We start from the raw sequence: 12,208 nt of genomic DNA, 5'->3' as shown, positions 1-12,208 counted from the left end.
CATCAAGAAAAGAAGCTTTTTAGCTCACTGTTTTGGAGGCTGAAAGCCTAAACAGAACGGCACAGGCTCTGGTGAAGGTCTCAGGATGGATGGCATTGGGGCAGGCGCATGTGTGAGAGGATGAGATCACATCTCCAGACAGGAAGCCAGAGTGGAGCCAGGGAGGGGCTTGTTCTTTGTAACAACCTTCTCACAAGAACCACCTTAGTTCCTTCTAAGGGCAGTGCCCTCGTGACCTAACGTGGCCACACTGGGACTCATCTTTCAAGACATGAACCTTTGAAAGACACTTAAACCACAGCACCAGGGTAGGAGTTTGGCCTGAGGAATCCATTAGAGGCTTTTATGCAGTTCGGTAGCACAGTTTCTCGCCTGAAATTTTGGAAACTTCCTTCAGCTTCTTGGGTGGGGGATGGATTGAGGAAATAAGGGAAGAGGTAGTGAGACCAGTTTGGAGGTTGTCTTATCATCTAGGAACAAGATGATATGGTAAAATGGCAGAGAGAGGGAAAGATGGGATGCAGTCACATGAGTATCTACTTTCTCATTCCTCTAAACTCTGGTACATGGCCTCCACCCTTTTGCCCATCCAGATCCTTTCAATTGGTCATTTCCAAATTGCTTAAGTTGTTTTCACACCTACCCAATTCAGTGAATACTTGGTGGTTTGTCTAGTTTCTTGCTGGCTGCCTTGTTGTCACTTGGGCTGGGAAAGAAGCATGCTACATGTCAGGGCAGCCTCCTTTGTTCCTCTCACTAAAAATGGCTGGATGAAGGCAATTTGAGTGTACTGCGCTTGTCCAGAGGAGCCCCAGAAAACTGATACAAGAGTAAGACCAAACCATTTGAAAACAGGTCGTGCTTTTTCTGCCTCATCTTTTTATCCTTAGCCCTATATGGAACCTGGACCATGGCAGACAGTTTTTGAACCAAGAAATTGAGGCTTAGCCTAGGAGATGCATGCATACAAATGCGTCCATGCCAAGTATCTTTTGAGCTCCTGTTCTCTGTGGCCCAGTGACTGCTGCTCTGGAGATCAGATGGTCTAAGCTTGCAGCAAAGCAAGGCAGTGTTGAGTCCTGAGTCTCCTGCTTTTATACATCCTCTGGTGAAGCTCTTGAGACTTGTTATTTTTACTCACTGCTTATTTTTAAAGGCAAAGTCTCCCTCCCACCTCCCAAGTCCATTGTTTTATCTCTGTGATTCTTTTAGTTGTCATAACCAGTAGAATTTGGGCATCAGACATTCTGGGTTTGAATCCTGGCCCTCCCCACTTGTGCTGTGTGACTTTGGTAAATTACTTGGCTTTTCTGAACTTCCTGTAAACAACAGTAAAGTACAATCTCTACTTCATGAGTTTGTGAAAATTAAGTGAAATTATGAATGTAAGGCACTGTAATTCTTGGTACATAGTTAGGTACTCAGAAAATAACTACATATACACAGAAACACACTGCTTAAAGCTTAGACTGTTGCAGAAGGCATGACCTGTTTAAAGATAGTAAGAAAGAAAATTAGAGCAGGAGGCAGGCTAGGTCCTTAGTGATTGACCATATGGTACAGTGAAAAGCTTTTTTCCTCCCCCAGGAAACTTATTTCAAATTCAAAATGGGGAATTTGGAACACAGAAGTATGAACAACGCATTGTTGGAGTTCATAAAGCGGGCATGGTGTTTCGACTGCCAGACAAAGAGAAAGAGAGCAGGATCTGCAAAGCACTGTTTCTGTATACTTCATACTTGCGGGTATGTTACTTCTTGAGAAAGGCATATCTTAGTCACAGCACCCCTTAGGAGCTGCTCCGTGGTAGCTGAGAGACCATTAACATCTCATCCTATTCCCAAGAGCTCATTTAGGAGCCTTTGATTTGAAAAAGTTCAGAGCCAGGTGCCATGATGCACCCCTGTAATCTCAGAGACTCAGGAGGCTGAGGCAGGAGGATTGTAAATTTCAGATTAGCCTCAGCAACTTAGTGAGACCCTGTCTCTAAATAAAATATAAAAAGGGCTGGGAATGTGGCTCAGTGGTTAAGTGCACCTGGGTTCAATCCCTAGAACAAAAAATAAAAAAGAAAGAAAAGAGAAAAGAAAGTTCATTTGAAGCAAACTTTAAAAAGTTGCATTCAGCATCATCTTTGTTTTCTGAAACGATAACAGTGGAGGCACCAGGACTGAAACATGGCCATGGCTTCAGGAGACCCATGGTCAACGTGGTTGGGAAAAATTGAATGATAAGGAGAGGGCATTGTTCTTGATAAGTGACAGTAGCAGCCATCTTTAAAGCCTACTAAAGGAGTCCCATCACCATGCCTGAAGCTTGTGTTTTCTTACTTCTGGTAAAGCTCCGTGCCCAGAAATCCAGGGTCTCTGACCCAGAAGCTGATGAACAACAGTAATAACCATCACCTATGCTTATTAGGCCACTTAAAATATTTTAAAATGCATTCAGTTAGCATGTGTTTGTAAAATTTTAATTATCTTAATTGAATTGGTGTAGGTGGTCAGTAATATTATTTTGAAAGGTGTACTTATGATTGAGTGGTTTCTTCAGAAATTAAGTTAAATATTTGAATTATGATGCAGGTTAATGTAGAAGTCGATGTGCTTTTGTTATTTCTTTTTATGATATGCATTTTTCATGAGTTTCTCCCTCTTTAAGATAGAATTCTAAAATTCAAAGTGATTCTAATTAATTAATGTTTCTAGCTACTTGAAATTTTTAAAAATGGTATTTGGCTCAAAAGTTTGATTATAGAACCATTAGGGAACATTCATTTAAAAACCCAATTGGAATAGACTCGAGAAAATTTTTCTTAAAACAAATTCCTTGTTAAAGGCTACTAATTGAATTTGAGCATGGCGAATGTGTTAGATGTTGGAAATATATTTTTAAAACTCAGTTTTTATTTTAAACAGAAATATAATGATGCCCTCATTATCAGTGAGGATGCACAAATGAAAGATGCTCTGGATTACTTGAAAGACTTCTTCAACAATGTCCGAACTGCAGGATTTGATGAGACTGAGCAAGATCTTACTCGGAGGTTTGAAGGTGAGAGGTGTATTCCAAGGAGGAAGCCACTGGAGTCTGGTGGCTCAGAGTGGCAATGTACAGATATGATATTTGTTTAGTATACATAAGTTTGCTGGTGCTCAGGAAGTAGTACTGGGTTTAAGAAGATATTATGGTCTGTAGCTCAGTGGTAGAGTGCTTGCCTAGCATGTGTGAGGCAATGGTTCAGTCCCCAGCACTGCCAAGAAAACAAAACAGTAGGACCAACTTCAGTGAAAGCTCATACCTATGGAGATATTCTGTTGCTTAAACCGGTACTTATTTGGAAGAAAGGAAAAATAGGATTTGCAAAGCCCGATTCTCATAGAGTGGATAGATAACATTTTTTTGTTTAACTTTTAGTAATTTTTTTTAAAGGTTTAAAGAATGAAAATAAGTATTCTAATGATATTTAAAGACTATAATTTATATATGCCTCTAAATGAGGAGGATGAATAGTAGCACACCATTCTATAGTATGCCTACCGTACAGACACAATAGGTATAAATAATTCAAGAGCATAGTTAATAGTAAAAAGTAATAAAATAATTAAGAAAAAAGGAGTGTGGGCTATTTATTACCTCCTTTTTTAATATGTCATTGAGTTGCAAATTTATACCAGTTATATAAATTTTAATAATGATTGTATTGAAAACCAGCTCATGCAAGTCAAGTCTCAAAAATTTAACAATTAACTATCAGTCTGGTATGATCTGGCTCTAGGACACCAGTGTTTCATACAACACACACACACACACACACACACACACACACACACCCCTCAAGGTACTGAATACACTGTCTTGTATTTTGATTTTTTAACCTAAAATATCTTTGAAATCTTTTCCTTACAGCATATACATATTTTACATATTTTAATCCCATATTAATTTTAACAACTAACATGTATAGCCCCCTTAATCTATTCAACTGTTTCCCACTTGTTGGGCAATTTAGGTTGTTTTCTAAATAAAAGTACCATGATCATCCTTGGAGATATCTTCCATAATTTTCTAAATATAACTGTGTCTCAAATTCCTAGATATAGAATTACTGTATCAAAAGTTTTATGTTTTGATAGATATTGCCAAATTACCTTCCTAAAACATTGTACCAACTGATATTGGTAGTTGCTACTCAGAAAATTTTGGTCAAAGATTGAGAGAACTAAAGATCATGATGTGTTCTAAATTTTAAGAATTTCGAAGCCTTTTGTAAAGTATTGCCCATTTGCAGAAAAGCTGGAGGAACTAGAAAGTGTCTGCCGAGATCCCAGCAACGAGAACCCTAAACTCAACGACCTCTACCTCATTTTACAAGAGGAGTACCACTTAAATCCAGAGACCAGAACCATTCTTTTCGTGAAAACCAGAGCACTTGTGGATGTAAGCCTTCCTTTTTCTTGTGAATAACAAATTGGCCCAGTACCATTTATTGCAAAGACTACCTTTGCTTTATTGCTCAAGTGTGTGAGTCTATTTCTGGGTTCTCTATTCTGATTTTGTTTGTTTATTCTTATATGAATACCTCACTGTCTTAATCACCCTGGATTATAAATCCTGATACCTGTGAATTAAGAACTTCATTCCCACAAAAAAATTAAAATCTAGCCATTCTATGGATGTGTAATGGTATCTCACAAGAATTTTGATTTGCATTTCATTTATGACTAAGATGGTTAAACATTCTTTATATGCTTACTAACTTTTTGGGAGGATCTGTTCAGTTTTTTTAAAATTTTTTTAACCTGTTTTAAAATTGGGTCATTTATCATCTTATTGAGCTTTTAAATGTTCTTTTTAATATTGTCACAAAAAGTTCTCTGTGAGATGTGTGATTTGAAAAGATTTTCTTCTGGCTTATTCTCCCCCACTCCTCCTACAACTCAATTTTCTTAACAATAACTTTTGCAGATTGAAAAGATTATTTTGCCTATGGCATCTCTAGGAATTCTTTGTTTATTTAAGGTCCCACATATTTTCTCTGTTATCATTTAGAAGTTTTACATTTTATATTTGAGTCTATAATCCATTTTGAATTCTTATATATGGTTTGAAGCATGGATTCAGATGCTTTCTTTTTCTTTTTGAATATGGACATCCAATTGTTCAGCAATGTCTGTTGATGAAATTTCTTTCTCCATTGAATTGCCTTTGTAACTTTAAAAAAAAAATCAGTTATCTGTATTTGTTTGGATCTGTTTCTGGGTACTTTGCTCTGTTCCTTTGATCTATATATCCACCCATTTTCATTCCACACTGTCTTGATTACTGTAGCTTTATGATGTCTTGAAAAGGAGTAGTGTACATCTTCTAATTTTTTTCTAAGTTGTTTCAGCCATAATCTTTTGCCTTTCCATATGCATTTTAGAATTAGACTGTCCATATCTATGAAAATGCCTGCTGGGATTTCATTCAGAATTACATTGACTCTATAGATAAAATGGGGAGAAAATGACATCTTAATAATACTGAGTCTTCTAGTCCATGACCATAATATATATCTTCATTTATATAGGACTTGTACATTATTTGCATGATACTAAATAACAAATTAGTCCAAAACTTAATGTTAGGGAATAACAAACATTTATTATCTTATAACATCCATGGATCAAGATTCTGGAAAAAGCAACATTCCTGGCTCAAGGTCTCTCATAGGCTGCAGTCAAGGTGTTGGCCATGACTTCAGTCATCTCAAGGGGGAAGACCAACTTCCAAGCTCCCTTACCATGGCTATCAGCAGGCTCTAAAGAAGGGCCTCCATGGTCACTCATGTGGGCTTCTCCACAGGCTGCCTCAGTATGGCAGCTGTCTTTTCCTAGAGTGAGTGACCTAAGAGAGATAGAAAGAGGGCCTAATTTGGACCATGTTTTTTAATAAATTCATTTTGGAATTATCTCATCATGTCTGTGTATTCCGTAGAAGTAAATTAAGTCAAGTTCACTCTCAAGGTGAGAGAATTACACAGGATTTGGATATAGGAGGTAGAGGTTATTGAACACTACCTTTCAGGCTAATGCTGTGTTTTCTTTGTTTTACCAAGGTTTTGTCATTTTCAACATAGAGATCCTGCATGTATTTTGTTAGACTTCTACCTAGGTATTGCTCTTTGTGATGTTATTCTGAATGGTACTTTTAATGTTTTTTCGAATTCTAATTGTTGGTAGTATGTAGAAGTACAATTGATTTGTATATATTGATTTTTGTGTCCTGCAATTTTGCTGAACTCACTTATTAATTCTCCATACCCACTCTTTTGAACTTTAATTTTTTTGCCTAAAATATGTCTTAACAATTAAATCATATAGGTCACAAAAATCTATATCATTAGAGTGAGCTATTGCATGTATTTCAAGGTTTATCAGTCTGATATCCATCAGTATACTAAAAGTTTTTTCTTTATATATATATTTCAATATTGAATTAATATGGAGAGTTTACAGTAGTTTCTAATGAATACTTTTCATTTTTAGGCTTTAAAGAAATGGATCAAAGAAAATTCTGCACTCAGCTTTCTAAAACCTGGCATATTGACTGGTCGTGGCAAAACAAGTCAGAATACAGGTACTTACTTATAATTTACATATGTAGTAAATTAGATTTAGTATATTATCTATATATAATACATAAGATGTATAAATTCTTTTCTAATGCTTCTATCAGGGTTTAATCAGAGAAGCAAAACCAGTAGGAGAGTATACATATACATGGTATGTGAATGTGTATTTTTATGTGTACACATACTTCTGCATAGTACAGAGATTTCTTTTTTGTTGTTGTCTTAGAGTATTTTATAAAACAATACTCTTTCTTTTTTAAAGAAAATACTCAAGATTTAATAAATATTTTACGGCTTTGAAATAGAGTCACATAGTAGGTTTTTAAAAACAGGATTTGCACTGTCTCTGTAGGTGATCATAAAAAATAAAAAATAGAATGAAAACTTAGAGCCATACAAAATGTCACAGAAGGAACTGGCTCATACATTTGGGTTGGCAATCAAGTTCAAGATCTGTAGGGCAGGTAGACAGGAAGGGAAGATCAAAAACAGATTGGAACCCTGCAAGCATGAACTATTTGAAGTCTGCATTCAGGGAGGGCTTAAGCCCTTTGCTTCCCATCCTGTTCCCTTTAAAAAGTTCACCTTAGTAGGTCAGGCCCGCCTAGAATGAACTACCTTTTAGCTTAACTTAAATTCAACTGATTGTGAATTTTAATCACATCTGCAAAATCCCTCCTCAGTAGCACCTAGATGAGTAACTGGGACCTGTAGTTCAGTCTCACCCAGTTGGTGAATCAGAAGACTATCACACTACTCAGATACCATGAACAGTTGTCTCTGCTTATAGACAATTGCTTCCTCTCATATGTTCTGCCAACGGAGCCAAAGTTTGTTTTCTAAATACTGGTTTAATGTATCCCTCTCCTCAAACTCTCAATCAACAAATTTAAGTAACTGAAAATATAAATATTCTATTATTATTATTTAAATTGTCAACATGCAGCTTTTATATATATTCTATATATTACAGTATAAAAACAGTCGAAGCTGACACTCCTGAAATCTGACCACTCTAGGTCAAAGGATGAAAGGTTGCCTCTGTTGTCATCTGAGAGGGTCCAAGGTGGCCAGCTCTCATCCTGACCTCCTCACAGCTGTGCTGCATACCCTCTAGAGAATATTTCATGACTCACAGTGACAGGCCCTCACTCTGCTTTTCTGACTGCATGTTGTTTGTCCTGGTCTTGGTCCTCAGCCATTGCCCTTATACTTTCCCCATATGTAATTTCTAAACTTCATGACCGTAAAAAGTAGGTTCAGATTTTGAAACTATGACTTACCAATGAAGTACAGCATCACCTTAGTGTGGAATCCAAAGTGCTCTACAAATAACTCCAGCATGAATTTTTTTGAGTAGGCATTTGGAAAATATTCTTATATCCAACATGTACTTTAGAACTCACTCTGTGCCAGGCATTGTGCTTCTCCCAAGCAGCCATCCCCATCCTCTGAAAACGGACAGAGATGCCCTCTTCTGCATTCCCATAGCATCCAGTTCTCTCTGTTTCATTGTTCACCCCATTGAATCACAGCTTCCTATTTATATCCTCCTACAAAATGCAAGCTCCTTGTGGATAAAAGTTAACCTGTAACCATTTTGTTCTGAGAACCATAATCCATGATTACTGAACAAATGTTTGATGAATGGATAGGGGGGTTAAGATGTTTTGAATAGATGGTTAAGATGATTTTGACTAATTTTTTTTTTCTGGTTTGTGCTCTTTTTGACACAGTTAAACTAGAAAAATTGTGAACTTTTATAAAAAACTTCAAGTAGATAAGTATAAGTTCAGTTTGCTAAGTCTGAATATTTTACAAATTCCCATTTCGGTTGCCATTTGATTTCCTGTTTTGTGAAGAAGCAGGTTATCTAACCTCTGTGCCTCATTTTCTTCATCTGTCAAATGGAAAAATAATAGTACTCCTGAGCTCATAGGCTTGATGCAAATAGCAAAATACAGCCTACTGCCTGATTTTGAATCACTCTTGAGATAAAAATAATGTTTACATTTTTAAACAGTTGAAAAAAATCAAAAGACTATTTGATGACATGACGCAGTTATGAAATTCAAATTAAGTGTCTATAAAAATTTTTGTTGGACCACAGTCATGCTCATTTATGTATTGTCTATGACTGCTTTTGTGGAACAATGGCAGTGTGGAGTAGTCATGATAGCACGAACCACAAAGCCTAAAATATTTATTATCTAGCCCTTCACAGAAAATGTTTGCCAACTGCTGGTTTAGAAATGCCTGGCACAGGGCAAGTGTTTAAAATATGTTAGATGTGAGCTCTTATTCACATACAGAACCCTTACGTAGTGGGCCACATGTATTGGTTCATTTGTTTGGTTTCAGTTATACTGAGAATCCATAGATTCAAAAGGAATGCAAGGTATGTATATTTAACAAAAAGTAATCTGGGTGAAGAAATTCAAAAGTAAAATCAAGTAATTAGAGATTGATTTTAAGTGACTTTCTACAAATAAAACTGATTGCACATGAGTTCTCATGACTTGGAATTATAAATAATTCATCAGCCTGGAAAATGGTCTTTCTACAAATTGGATCCCATTGCTAGCTAGGTAAAGGAGGTAATATTACTTTCCTCTGCTTGTCTGAGGTGGGGCTTTTCTGTGAAGCCATAAATGGAAATCGGAAGGTGATTCAACTAAAACTTAAATGTAGATGGGTCTTTGGGACCCATGAAGTTTGAACTTAAGTGTGTAAATTCTATTTTTGGTGTTGCCATGATCACATGAACTGGGCAATTACCACATTCTAATTTCAGTCTATATAGACAATTTAAATGTAACCTTCAAGATCATACTGCTATAGGATATCATGGAAATATGTGGCTGTCTTGATTAGGGTCCTTTCTTTCCCCCCAGTTAATAGAAATCTACTTAGCTAGTCTGAGCAGAAGGGGGCCAGCTACAAGAATGCTCAAGTGCACTTGGGCTTCATAGACATTTGCAAATGAGACTGGGAAGTCCTCTGATCCTGTACATCTGTTTTATTCTTTTTCCTTTACAGTTGCTTTTTCTGGTTCTTCACTCAGGACTCCCCCACACCTTCCAAATTTACCACCTGTCTCCCAATCCCAATTTCAGAAACTGAGAGGGAGAATTTGGCCCAACATGGTTTAAATGCTTATTTCAACCCAGTAGCTGTTACATATCATCCAAGGGGGTGTCCAAGCCCTCTACCATAACCTAATCTAGTCTGTTGAGGAGAAATAGCAAGAGTATTGCTTCTGCCTGTATGTCATTAGTGAGAATTAGTCATAGGCCCTAGAGTGCAAGAGGGGCTAGGAAGTATATTTTAGCTGTGTGCCCAACAAGAGAAGGAGCAGATGGACAGATAGTGTTTTCACTTTCATGGAAAAACAATATGACTGTTGGTAACAGGTAGTGCTGTCTCTTTGATTGAAAAACATAGTACAATGGCAGCTTCTCAGAGTGTGGGAGGAATGATTCGCAGACAGCAAAGACAGGGGGTGGAGAACACCCCCGTAGGGCACTCTATTTGGCTCCTATATGTAAGTTTAAGACCTGACTCTACTGCTTGCTGGCCTGCCAGTTTACCATACCTCTGGACTGTAAGGTCCTCATATGTAAAGGGGAGTCATATTACAATTCCCTGTTCACCTAAAATGGCTTTGTGAAGTTCCAGTGAGCGAGAAAGTATGAAAATATTTTGTCAGCTGTAAATTTCTATATGCATGATATTGCATATAGTTGCTGATATTTTTGCAAAAAGGTCAATATTTGTTTTGGAATGATATGGTTAAAGCCACACAACTAGTAAGTGCCAGAAATGAAATTTGAACTTGGGTGGTGGTGTGGCAAAGTCCCAACCTGTTAAAGGTCACCCTAAATGTCCTCTCTAAAACTGGTATAGGAATAAAACTGGAGCTTACGGTTGTTGGGAGTTCAGGAATATAAAGCACTTATTACAGAACCTTGCATATAACCAGCATTCCATGATTAGTAGCTAGTTTTTCAAGTGGAAAGTTTCCTCTTTGGTGAGTTGCGTAATGTTGGTTTGCTCTGACACAGGCATGACCCTCCCAGCACAGAAGTGTGCACTGGATGCATTCAGAGCCAATGGAGATAATATTCTGATTGTCACCTCAGTTGCTGATGAAGGCATTGACATTGCTCAGTGCAATCTGGTCATCCTGTATGAGTATGTGGGCAATGTCATCAGAATGATCCAAACCAGAGGTGAGAGAAGCTGCAATGCAATTCCTATGTGGCTCCCACTTTATTTTGCTGGTGTTTGTCTCTCATTTTGGACTTTTTCCTCTGCTGAATGATGGTTGAGTATATAACCAATGGTACAGGGGAGTCTGGCATTTTGCCTTAAAGGTGACTTGGTTGGTCAGGATTGGGGGCTTGCAGTTGTCCCCACTAATTTATACCCTATAGTGATTCCTGTTCACAATGATACTGCTTACTTGCCCAACACTGGCATGTTTGTGAAGGGATAATTCCAGCTTGGCTTGAGACTTTGGTGGTGTACGTGTAGATCTTTCATGACTGTGGGGCTGGTGGCTCCCTGTGCTCCGAGGAGATTCTTCAGAGTTCTCTCCCACCTGGACTAGAGAATCTCCCACTTAACCTACTTCCTCTTCCTTTTTTTCCAATTTCTATAACAATAGCTGCCACATTAATTTTCCTGAAAAACAGCTCTGAGCGTGTCACTTCCCCTAAAGAAACCGATTCCCCATTTCACTTAACGTTCAAGTTTCAAAATCCAGTACACTTACCTTTCCAGTCTACTTCCCATCTTTCATCATCCATTTCAGCCAGTCTGACTTCATCATTTGCCATTGAAAGAATGGTTCATGTACTGCTAGTCTTCTTTTTACTTCTTCCCCTGCTTCCATCTCATCTGACCCCGAGTCCCCCAGCTGGGATAATCTCTTTGGCATGCCCATAGCCTTTATACCTGTCATTGTTCTGGTGATTGTGAATATGTCTTCTCAGTGCCTAAAAACCTCTTGAGGAGGATCTATTTATTATTCATTTTAGAGTGCTCAGTGTCATTCGAAGCATTCATGTTGAATTATCTTTAAAGCAGCAATTCCGATAATAAGGCTGTACAATCACACAATGCCATTGGAGACCCTAAGAAAGCTATCCTGAGGCAGGTGCCTGGCTTATCCACATGTTTAATATGCAGTTGAAAGCAGACTTCAGTGAACCAAAGTTGAATTTTAGGAATATCTCTATCCTTTTGTTTACCTGTTTTCATAATGTAGGAGTTTTAAGTCAAAAACACCAAATAAAATATTTTCTGTTAGGCAGAGGAAGAGCAAGAGGTAGCAAATGTTACCTTCTAACCAGTAATGCTGATGTAATTGAAAAAGAAAATATAAATATGTATAAGGAAAGAATGATGAACGACTCCATTTCAAGACTTCAGACATGGGATGAAGTGGAATTTGAAAAAACAGTAAGTCCAGTTTTCATCTGTGTTATTCTTTTAGAAACTGACCATGAATAACAGGGAACATGAAGAGGGTTGGGACCTTTTATCATATTGTTCAGAATGTTGTGTTAGAACAGTAAATTTGTTTTTGTC

At 37.5% G+C, this 12,208-nt stretch overlaps 1 protein-coding gene across 2 annotated transcripts in view; it reads left to right on the top strand.

Annotated features, from left to right (window-relative positions):
• The window catches only part of RIGI (RNA sensor RIG-I), a 49,888-nt gene that overhangs the window by 24,368 nt on the left and 13,312 nt on the right, over positions 1–12,208 (top strand). For both annotated transcript variants that reach the window (XM_079112200.1, XM_079112201.1), the window contains exons 11-16: positions 1,588–1,745; positions 2,916–3,051; positions 4,289–4,437; positions 6,528–6,618; positions 10,678–10,845; positions 11,928–12,079. In XM_079112200.1, the coding sequence (XP_078968326.1) occupies positions 1,588–1,745; positions 2,916–3,051; positions 4,289–4,437; positions 6,528–6,618; positions 10,678–10,845; positions 11,928–12,079 (854 nt within the window). The remainder of the gene's footprint in view (positions 1–1,587; positions 1,746–2,915; positions 3,052–4,288; positions 4,438–6,527; positions 6,619–10,677; positions 10,846–11,927; positions 12,080–12,208) is intronic.

The sequence above is a fragment of the Sciurus vulgaris genome (assembly GCF_902686455.1).
Source record: "Sciurus vulgaris genome assembly, chromosome: 15".
Classification (NCBI taxonomy): domain Eukaryota; kingdom Metazoa; phylum Chordata; class Mammalia; order Rodentia; family Sciuridae; genus Sciurus; species Sciurus vulgaris.
This window is presented reverse-complemented; position numbering and strand designations above follow the sequence as displayed.